The sequence below is a fragment of the Rhagoletis zephyria genome, unplaced genomic scaffold, assembly GCF_001687245.7.
Source record: "Rhagoletis zephyria isolate East Lansing unplaced genomic scaffold, Rhagoletis_zephyria_1.1 Rzeph_scaffold_00835, whole genome shotgun sequence".
Lineage (NCBI taxonomy): Eukaryota > Metazoa > Arthropoda > Insecta > Diptera > Tephritidae > Rhagoletis > Rhagoletis zephyria.
In genome coordinates this window covers 38,551-50,133 of record NW_016157919.1, presented here as the reverse complement: position 1 = coordinate 50,133, position 11,583 = coordinate 38,551, and the positions used below count along the sequence as shown (strand labels likewise).

The window sequence follows — 11,583 nt, the reverse complement described above, 5'->3', positions numbered from 1 at the left end:
TTGAAAATGGCGGCAACAACGCTCTAGATTAATGGGTTGAATAAAAGAGTTGAGCATAAATCCAATGTGGGTTGAAAGAATGAAGATTTGCAGATATTGAAAATAAATTTAGATTTTCTTGCCTGCTGATTTGGCTGCGGCTGCGGTGTATGTTTGTATGTCTGTATGTGAAGCACTAATGGAATTTTTATTTGTGCGAGGTTTATGCATTGGTATGTATGTATGTATGTACATTATGTAAGTGCAATATGTGCATATAATAAGGGTATAAAGGTAATTTGGAAACATTCCTATTTAAAAAAAAAAAACTTTCAAATCGACGAAACGATTCAAACGAATGCAAACGGTTAGAGGACTTCCTTGAACCAATCGCCTTAAAGGGCCCATACATGATACCAACATGATAAAATATGGTGAAAGTATTCTGAAATCAAACCTTTTTTTAAATTTCTGCAGCTTTTTAGGGTTGTGCCGTCAATGGCGAGCAGGTCGGAGAAAATTATTATTAGCAGGAAAATTGTTTGTTATCTAGGTCACCATAACAGCGGATTGGTGTCAAACCTAGCAATACTTTATTATTAAAAGAGAAATATTACTATTACGCACCAAATGTTAATTGATTAATCAAAAAAAAGTTATACAGAAAGTATGTATGCACGTAGGTTTTCGACTCAAAAAAAAACCAAGTTATGTATGAAATAAATTTTTTAAATTTTCCTGAAGCCTAACTTTACGCAACTATGCAATAAATTTAAATGTTCACTTACTTGATTTATTCGCGCAATTGTCAATAAGAAAAAATACTCAGAGTGACTAATAGCTTTGGTTTGTATTATTTTCATATTTTATTTTTGTCCTTCAAACATGTATAAAAATTATAAAAAAAAAGTATAAGTAACTCTTCATTATATCAATAAATCGTGGATTTTTAGTAACATTATGCAACATAGGTTTATGTATATAAGTTTTTATGCATGGGAATATTTATGTACAAACTAAAAAAATTTTATTCAAAACAGAAAAAANGGTTTGCATTATTTTTATATTTTATTTTTTTCCTTCAAACATGTATAAAAATTATAAAAAAAGGTATAAGTAACTCTTCATTATATCAATAAAATCGTGGATTTTTAGTAACATTATGCAACATAGGTTTATGTATATAAGTTTTTATGCCTGGGAATATTTATGTACAAACTAAAAAAATTTTATTCAAAACAGAAAAAATACTACATTTTTAGTAATACATATTTACATAATTTATAATCAAGAACAGCATTGTAGCAATATACAAACACAAACTCGTACAAATATATATGTATTTGAATGTCACTTTCGACTTTAAACTTATTTTTATTTAAACACATTTTTGGCACACAACTGACTATGTTAAATTTTGAACTTTTGTCACTTAATGCTGACATGATTCTTTACACACTTAGACTAGGGTGATCCTTAAAATAAACATCATAAATAATAAAATTCATTTTTTTTTTAATCACAAAAAATCGACAAAATGTTGACTTTCACCAGCTATAATTCAACGCGGTTATGAATATTTATCAATAAGTTGCAACAATATGTCAAATTTATCAGATCTCAAGTCAAAATTTTTTTCGATCTTTGCAATTTTTAAACAAATTAAAAATTTTTCTAACCCAATTTTTTCTTAAGTTTTAAAATTTCCGTGGCTGTCTTTATTTTAGAAAGGAAAAACGGCGTTCACGAAAAAGATCTGGGTGTTGTTATGTTAAGGACCACCCTAAAATGTTTAATTTATATAATTTTTTTTTAAGTTTTTTATTACCGAATGTCATAACATAATTTTTAAAACTATGCAGAATTCTTTAACGCGTACATATGTATGTGCATGCATATACCTATATTAGGTCGGTTTTTTTGTAGGAGAGATTTTTTCGACTATGCGCGTATAACAAATTGGAGTTTGCCAAATTGCGGAAATAGGTTTCTTAGCATTTTGCTGTAGTGTGGTAAAGAAGTGTTTAAATTTTTTATCAAAAAAATCCTAAAAAAAAGGCTTTTTTGGTTTGAGGAGTCCATTTCTGCAGTTACGTTTTTCTTAAAATTTCCACCAGAGGCCGCAACGTGAAAATTTGCTTAGAAATACACGTAGAATCGTACTATGGTATACGGCATAGTAAAAAAAATGATGCGCCCTAATATACTTATATATACGTATACATGTACATATGTACCTATAAACATAAATTATTTAAAATACATATATGTTTTTTATTACAAATAATAGGCTTTGCACACATTTTTACATAGCAAAAATGGCAAAGCCACCCAAAATAAAGTACGAAAATCTTCCAAACCCAGCAGCTTTTCAATTGTAATTTTCAATTCGTTTTTTGAATGCAGCTCTCGATGCCGTCACGTGCTAATTGTCACCACTACAACTATGTACGTACGTACGTTACCAGCAGCTGCTCCAACCTTTACGACACCAAATCGATGCTACGCGCACGATTGCCTCGATAATATATACAAGTTATATGTATGTGTGCCCTCTAGCCGGCAACCCAGTATAGCCGGCAAATAGAATAATTCGGTGCCACAACAGCCTAAAGCGCCTTAGCGCGCACCAAACTGCGACAACTCTGTTGCATGCAGCCACTCAGACGAAACTCTCCTGTCGCGTCAAATTGAATTTAAAATTGCCTGCGCTGCTGTTGCCGCTGCCAACACGACCTCGCACAGCACCACCACCATCGCCAGCAGTGGCACTCGTACTAACCACAGTAGACTCAGCGTCAGCGTTGCTAATCTCCTTATCTCTAACCAGCGTCGTCGTTGACATCCCAGTTATATTGGCCTGCTCCTGTCTTTGGGCCTGCAGCAATTGGCGTGCCAAAAACGAAATATCTCTGCTGTGGCTGCCATCCAAAGACCAGTGTTCGCCACCTGCGCTACCACCACCGCCGCCACCGATGAGCATTGCCTGCCGGAAGAAGGCAGGCACACCGCGATGCTGCTCCAACAGTTCAATGCCCAGACTGGACTCGTGCACCAAATGTGTCAACGTATGCAGAATAGCTTTGATGGTGCGCCGCTGTGCGTCGCTCTCTGCGCGCGAATTGTAGCTTTTGTAGAACTCCGTTTGGTATGCGGACGTGATGAAATTTATGATGCTGCCATTGGCCAAGTGACTGTGGCACTTCTTGTTCACTGACATATTGTGTAACATCGCAACGATTTGCTCCTGAAAAATAGTTAAAAAAAAATATAAATCAAAATGAGAATGGGTATACTTGTATAAGGTAATGTGCTAAGTGATAAGGAAGCTTAAGAAAAGTTGACTATCCGTTTTAGGCGCAAAGCAAACTAAAGATTCAAGAAAAATTGCCTTACAAATGCGGATATAAATTTTATGAACTCATGCCAGACTTGGCAGCCGGAAGAATGGCCGTCCTCAACAAACTGCTTACTTTCCCAGCCGCGCCGTCAAACAGCGTTTCAACGCCTACGCCATGCTTAAGCATTTTGTCGTTTGGAGGCCTGACACGCGCGCACAGCAGCTCATTTCGATTGCCTTTTGCCTGCCTCTCCCTCTCTCCCTCTCTCTCTTTCTGCTTCAACTATATTTGCGATTGTATTTGTCAATGTTATTGTGGCTTGTTAACATTGCGGTCAGTGTTGCCAGAACTTTTTGGACGAACCGGCTAAATTGGCAAATAAAATGTTTCAACTAAATTTCACATGTTTTATTTAAATAAATCACGAGTACTATTTCTGGGAGAGAAGTTACAAATTCGAGCCGGAAAAAATTTTGCCAGCAAAAATTTGCAATTAGGAAAAACATATGATTGTGGCACATGGTTGGATTTTTTGTCGACGATAATTTGAATAAACAAGCTCGTTAAATTTAAAAATTTACAAACTAGAGCGATTTTAAAATGAAAAATGTAAGTTAATACTTGTTTACTTAATTAATTTAGTCAATTCCAAAGATTTGAAAGGTACTCGCCAAAAAAAAACTGTATTCTTAATCGGAATGCAATCTCAACCAGACTCGATATAGTAAGTCCGACAAAGAAATTGAAACATATGTTGAAGAATGTCGGACTGACAAGATATATACACGTAGATCCTGTTTTTTTACCCCTCTGAAAGAATTTTAAAAATTCTATACAAATTTCTTTTGTTTGAAATGCAACCGTAGACACTAGCTGGCAGAAAATCTTGCCAATTTGCGTTCGTACTATGTGATATTTTGAGTGATAATTCTCGCTGGATTTTCGACGAACAAACCTATTGTCTTCCCTACGAGGCCTTTTCAGACTGACCGATTCTCAATACACTCAAATAGAAACCAATACACATAAACAACGCTGTGAAAATTTCCATTCAATTTTAAGGCAGTAAAACAACGACCTTAAGTTAACATCAACCGAGGCCATATATTGACAAGGGATGCAAAATCACAGTTACACAAAAGAATTCTGATGCAAAATATGATGCCAAAAGACTGCAGATCTCCCATTTAGATGACCGGTCATATGACCGGCAAATGTCTCGTAGGATTCCCAGAGAGTTTTGCTTTACATAGAAATGTGTGCTCTTATATTTTAATTTTGACTCACTTCAATGTTGGTTCCTTTAATTCAAGTTGGCATTCTTTTTTTGGAATTTAAATAAGTTCTCAGCAAAAAAGTTTGTTAAAAAAAAATACATATGTGTACATGGTGCTTGAAAATATCAATTTTTCCGTTACCTTAAACCTTTGGGAGTGGAAAAAAATGATGTTTTGTAACTTAGGCAGAGTTGAATATGCGCTATCTGGGAAGAAAATATCTACATGTAATATTTATTCTCTTTGTTGGCACTATATCCAAACACAAACGCATCTTAAGTGTCTTAACAGTGAAACAATTTCTTTCTTTCTAAGTTTGCGAATAAAACTTCACCTTTAAAATTAAGACATATATATTTCATACAACCCTGCATAACATGAAAATTTTCTCCACGATAAGGGTAGTAGCCATTTCTAACAGATTTTGGGTCGCTTAGTCAAAAATAGAAACATATATACATATTTGAAATTTAAGAAAACAAGGCAAATAGCAAAATCGGCTAAAACCGGCTAATTTTTTTCTGCAAAACGGCTAACAAATCGGCTGCCGGCTAAATCGAAATTTCTCCGGCTGTTTGCTATCGCAACCGGCTAAATCTAGCCGGAAAACGGCTAAAATGGCAACACTGATTGCGGTTGTTTTCTTCGCCCAATAGCCACTTTAATATACAGTTTGAGAAAATGTTATTTGAAAAGCTTTCAATAAAATTAGAAATTGCATTTTTAGTAGCGACTGACAAGTGATTTATGTGCTTGGCTCCCCTACCGCCTGCCGCCTGCCGTCTACACAGTAATTCAGCGGCCTATGCGGCATATACACGTAGTAGTACGTAGGTATGTATGTATATACGTAGGTTCTCAATCAGCTCAGTAGTTCATTCATCAGTTCAATGCCCCCCGGTCGGCTTAGTCGATTCGGTCATGCGAGCTACGATTTTCAAATTTTTTTCTCCTTGCTACATATTTCTCATTTAAATTGCTTTTATTTTCATCATCATCATCATCCGCTTCGCTTTCATTCACATTTCGTACACATTTGTCGCTGTGCTCAGCCTAAATGGACGAAGTGGCTTCTCTGCATTTACAGACATTCTAATAGGAAATTGATTTCAAAGACATGCATGCTCATTTTTATTTATTTACATGCATATATGTACATACATACACATGCTTGTTTATATTCTATTGCCTAATACTAATGCATGACGACATGTCCTGTTGAATTCCGTGTTGAAGTGCGTCACTTGAAATGGGAAAAGTTTTCGTATAGTGATGACAAACATCTGGATATTTTTTCCCCATTAAGGACAAGAAAAAATTTGTTTTGCACAAAAAGAGTGATGGGCTTAATATGCTGACCACTTTAGAACTTGATGAATAGCGCAAAATTTAACCTTTTTCATGCATTCTACAAAGGAAGTGCTGGACAAGAAGAAGTTTGTAATGGAAAGTATATTTTAAGTGGACCGTACTTGTAATTAAAGTTAGCATCATCCTTAGTAGAAATTTAATAAACGAAATTGTATACTCAGCTCTGATTAAGTGTACTTCTACATACACACAGAGGAGCGGTGTTGTGCTGAAGTTGACATTTGCAGACTCTCGATGAAGACCATAATCGCTCGCCGAAGTGTACGTTCTTTGACCTAAGATATGTGAATATCTCCTCCAGGAATTCATCCGGCAGCATACAGCATTTGCAGTTCGCAGCTGTAGAAAGTCCATTCTTTCCAAGGTGTTATCTAAACTTGCAGTGCCCTGTCATGTGACTGTGAGTGTTCTCTAGAGGAAATTTTAAATTTCCTAGACTGCTGTTCTACCTTTGTCATTCGTTACTGTGCTGTAGCCTGAGAATCCTCCTACTTACATACTTAGCAGCCCTAGTGTGTATCCTTTTGATATACTACTGAGGGATGTTCAGTCCGGCTGTAATGGCTACCACATTTTACGAGAGCGTCAGCTCTTTCGTTGGTAACAAAACCCTCATATCACTGTAGCCATCAAAGCCTGACCCTGTTCTGCATACTTGATTGGTTTAGTATAGTTTTGCATTTCATCGTAAGCCTTGATGTACAAAAGGGGCATTACTTTTCAAAGGAAGCCCTCTTCTCGCCAAATCTTAAAGTCTTAAAATTTTAATAATAAAGTACTTTTTAATGCCGAGTGGTGTTTTTCACGATTCAAAATGGCGGATCCAATATAGCGCTAATTTTAAAAAATTCATTGTGTCCAGTGTTAATTATCAAAATTGGCGACCCCTAAAACCCTCGAGTGACAAGTTCCCGAGGTATCTGAGAAAGTTTGAAAAATTATCCGCCATGTTTGGTTCCATTTTGAAATTTAAAAAACTGCCGACTAGCAAATTTAATAAATTTTTTAAAAATTAGCACCATATTGAATTTTTAAAAACGTCAATCGGTATAAAAAAGTTAATATTTTTATTAAAATTTTAAAGCCTTTTCCTTTTTTATTTACCTAAACCAAATTTGTCGAGAAGGGAGCTTGCGTAGACCCTTACGAGATGATAACTTCGGTAGCATTTTCCCGGTGAACTTGATGATGGGATCGCTAAGAAATGATTTGAAAATCCCCTATGCTCTTGAAGGTCTCCACTCTTTATGCTTCCTCAGTCGCTAATTCGCAAAGCGCGCCAGGAACCCCTCTACACGTATTAAGTTTTAGGCTGCCAGAAAGCTTCCAGCAAAAACCCTCCACTGGCACTTTTGTCAAATTACGTTCATCCATTAAAAGTTTACCGATGCCTTCTACCGGTTATGCCTCCCGTCCACTCCAGTCTTAGCCTCGCAGTAGTCCTATTTTGAGGGATAAAGTCGAAGGCACCAAGGATACTCGAGCTAAACTAAGTAAAGTGCCTTACATACGATCTCGATTGTCACTATTCAAGCATGCCGTTAAGTACCAGAATGCGATTGGTTTGAAGATATTCACTGCTTGTTATGAAGGTCCACTGTACCCACTTCAGGCTTTTGTGGCCTTCTGTCTTCGTTACCAGGTCAAATTGCCCTTGAGTGAGATCATAAAGGGTATCAAGAAATTTACTCTCTCTAAACTACAAGTACGTCCACATAGGCAACCACTCAGCAACCTCTACTCAGTAGCTTTTCTAGCAGGTCCTTGACGCTTCGCAAGGGAGAGGTAAGTGAACAACATCCTGCGGCGAGACCCTGTTCACCTAGTGACTCTGCAACACTTCGACGCAACAGTTCCGTGCAGACATGCATCGGTTGTGACTACAAGCCTGCCTTGGAAGAAGATTGCTAAAACTTCAACGTTATTATTTTTGGAATACGTTTTCGAATTTTTATCAACTTTTTTTTGAAATTTTTCAAATTGTTATCGATTTTTTTGAAATGTTTCAAATTGTTATTGACTTTCTGCAATTTTTTAAAATTGTATCAACATTTTTTTAATTTTTTTTTTCAAATCGTTATCGATATATTTTTTCTTCGATGTGTTTGTCGAAATAATTATCGAAATTTTTACAGCTCTGTTATCGATAAATGTACGTATGTAATAATATGCTCGTACCGTTATGATAATCGATTTTAATCGAGTAATTATTAAATTAGTTTTTGACATTCTTTTGACACCAACTTTTTTAATATTCAATGACACATTTTAGCGATATCTCTCGTCACCCATATTACTTTCGGCATAAATATTCGCAGATTTGTTAGCTATCGTTATCGATATTGTATTCGCGTTGTAACTGAATTCGTATTCGTACAGACCAACCGCCTGTTACATGTTGCCAACCCAGTTACATTTTGGTCCCCAGTTTTAAGACTTCGGTCAAATTTTGTTGTGTCAAATAAGAAGGGATCTCGAACTGATTTCAAACTGCATTTTGAACCTTTTAGATATGCCCGAATCAAAAACCGCTAACATAAATACATTTTTTTTTTTTAAGAAGAATACTTTGTTTTTACACCTATAAGAAGCTAGTTTTGACTCATGACTGAATCCCCGTATTTATATACAAAGTTCTAAAAATCTTGTGCAACTTACATATAAAAATATTGATGTCTCCTCCCCTCGTCCCTGCACCACTGCTATCAGCTTAAATATCGCCTCATTCGACATTATCGAGTAGTGCGATGTCGCCTCAATGCGACTGAGATTATTCAACGCTGCCGCGCATAGCAACAGCGTCTGCGCACAGTCGGTGCTCATGATCAACTGTGTCAGTCCCTCGACAATAATCTCTGCGCATGCCTTTAAACCGTCAACTCGATGTTCAGGGCCATGCCAGGCTGCGGTGATTTGTGTTAACAGCGAAACAGCTTCACGTCGCTCTAAATCGCCGCGTCTCAATTCACCTGACCGTTCTCTGCCCGGCACTTGCACGGTATCGCGCACGATCTCTATGCCACCGCAGGCGCCTAACTGCGCAATAGCCGCCGGTGAGCAACAAATTGTAGCCAACGCACGTAAGGCTAGCGCGCGCACCGAAGATAATTTATTCTCCAGACAAACGATGAGCAGAGCGCGTACAGCTTCGTTCTGCACAAAGGCATCTGTGAGTGAAGCGAAACCCTCGTAGTCGATATTCATCAAGGTGGCTATCATATTAATGTTGGCGCGCAGCATAAGATCACACTGACCCTGCTCCACGCTCTGCACTATGATGCGCACCATCTTCTCGAACACTTGCCGCACACTGATCAGCAAATAGCGCTTAAGCACTTGCACATCATCCAATAGCGATTCCAAATTGATGTAGTGCTGACGTTCGAGCGAGTATCGCGTATCTTTGGTGATTATGCGTATCTGCTCGATATTTTCCTCATAGCGCTTGCGATCAACGCGCGAGTCATTGAAGAAAACCGCGCGTCGTTCGAGTACCTGCGTAAACTCCGCCACATTCGCAACAAGCTGCTCGGCGCTGGAGAGCGCTTCATGTAGTGTGGCTTCTTGCGCCCCTGATAGTATGCGTTCGACGCGCTCGAAATCTGATTGCATGCAGAGCGCGCGCTGTTGCAGCTGGCGTATCAGCTTGGCCACTGTGTTTGTGGTAATTGTCAAATTCTTGAAAGCTTCCTGTGCAATAGACTTGGTTTGTAGCGTTGACATTACTTCCTGCTCGTATGAATAACGCAAATCATAAAGCCAACGTTGCAGGTCACACATACGACCGTTCAGCAGCGGAGTTGTGTACTCCCGTGCCACCTGGCGGAGAGACATTTGGATCCACGAACGCGCATGTTCGCTTGGTGACGCTTTTGGCGTACTCGTACTAGCCAAGTAACGCTGCTCATCTACTTTCAGCGGCGACATTGTCTTATCGAGTTCATCTAATTTGAGTGTGTTGTTGTTGGTGTTCTCATAGGAAGCACTGGTGATTTCACCACCGGCACCCAATATCATAGTTTCATTGTTGTACGGCTTGGTAGTGGGAGATGTACAAGACACACCTAAATAGACCGTTTCATTGTTGTAGGCTGGCACAATGTGCAAACGAGTACGTGAACGATTACGCTCTGCTGATCGGTCAAGCTCATCAAACGAATTGCTTGTTACATCACTGCCAGCACCGCCTTCTTGGTCACTAATGTCAGTCTCTTCCAGAAGAGTGCGCCGTTTTGTGGGCGACAATGGCTTTGTTGACTGGCGACTAATGCGACGTCGACGTTTCGGCTGCTGCTGCTGCGCCTGTTGTGGGGCGGCAACTGCTTGTCCGCCACACGTATTTGCATCATCAAAATTTAATTTCTTCGCAGCACTCACGGCCTCATTCATCAACGATTCAGCGGCAGTCAACTGTTTCGGTGAAACTTGCGTTGCAGCTTTTAAACCGCTGCCAGAAATGGCGGCATCCAGTGTTGCGGCTGTGGCAGGTGAACCGGAAAATGATATGCGACGGGATACGTTCACCAACGGTGAATAGAATTCTGACTTTCCAACTCGTCGAATAACTGTGGGTGGTGTCTCCACTGTCAGCGAACGTACGGAATTCGGTGAACCGACTACACTGCCGGTGGACTTTGAGCTGGGCGAGGCAGGTTTGGATGAACGACCACCAAGGCTGCGACCACTATGCGATTCATCATTGTCAGAGAAACCAGAGTCCTGCGAAGTGAATGAAAGGTATAAAGTGAGCAGTGTTTAGTAACAATGTATCTGCATAATTTTGAGCAAGAAATTTGTGCACTGAATGGCAAGACAATACTGGATTTGTTATCATTCCGCACATAACAATGTGATTTGACTCACCTGACTGCGCAGACTACCGGGGCTATCACGTTTGCCCCACGATAACTTGGAGCTGTTGTGCTCATCGTCGACTTCCTGTATGCGCGATAAATTCCCCACATACGAGCGAATGCTGCCCGAATCGAGCGAATGGTAGCCGCCACTGTGGTTATTGTATTGGAAACGCTGCGCATTCAATTGCTGCTGTGTCTTCTGGGAAAACTGTGAACCGTAGTAGAAGCCGCCACTTGTAAAGCTAGTACTGTTTGTTAAGGATGTAGCACCGCCAGCCGCTGAGGATATTGATAAAGATGAGGGTAGTTGCTGGTTGTCGGAGCCCCACCACACTTTGCTATAACTGCGTTGAAAAGCCATATTTTGATTTGGTATTTTTTTTTTTGGTAGAATACTGTAAGTCAGCAAAGAAAATAAAAGAATTTTTAATTAATAATTATAAAAAATTTTATTAGAAATTAAAATTATTAAGTACTTAAACTATACTGTGCTTAAATTTCCAACTTTATTTTTGTTTAAAGGTTTTGATAGTTGAACATAATTAATTGAGGCCCTCTAAATTCAATGGCGTACCCCGTTTTGCCAGATTGGTTCCAGTTTTCGAGATAACCTTAATAGAATTTTTCCCTCTGAGCCGCTGAGAGCTCATTTAGAAACAATTCAAAAATTTTGAAATGGAATACCGTTTAAATCTTATTATAGTTATACATTATACGATGCAAAACCCCATTCGCAATACATTTTTATATCGTTCTTAT

At 38.6% G+C, this 11,583-nt stretch overlaps 1 protein-coding gene across 1 annotated transcript; it reads right to left on the bottom strand.

Moving 5' to 3' along the window:
* Window positions 1-1,963: 1,963 nt before the first annotated feature.
* Window positions 1,964-11,215, bottom strand: insc (spindle orientation adaptor protein inscuteable). The gene is made up of 3 exons (XM_017614489.1): window positions 10,832-11,215; window positions 8,627-10,687; window positions 1,964-3,226 (listed from the first exon to the last, which is right to left on the bottom strand). Exons 1-3 carry the CDS (start codon window positions 11,183-11,185, stop codon window positions 2,642-2,644), a joined length of 3,000 nt encoding a protein of 999 aa, XP_017469978.1. The 5' UTR covers window positions 11,186-11,215; the 3' UTR covers window positions 1,964-2,641.
* Window positions 11,216-11,583: the final 368 nt, after the last annotated feature.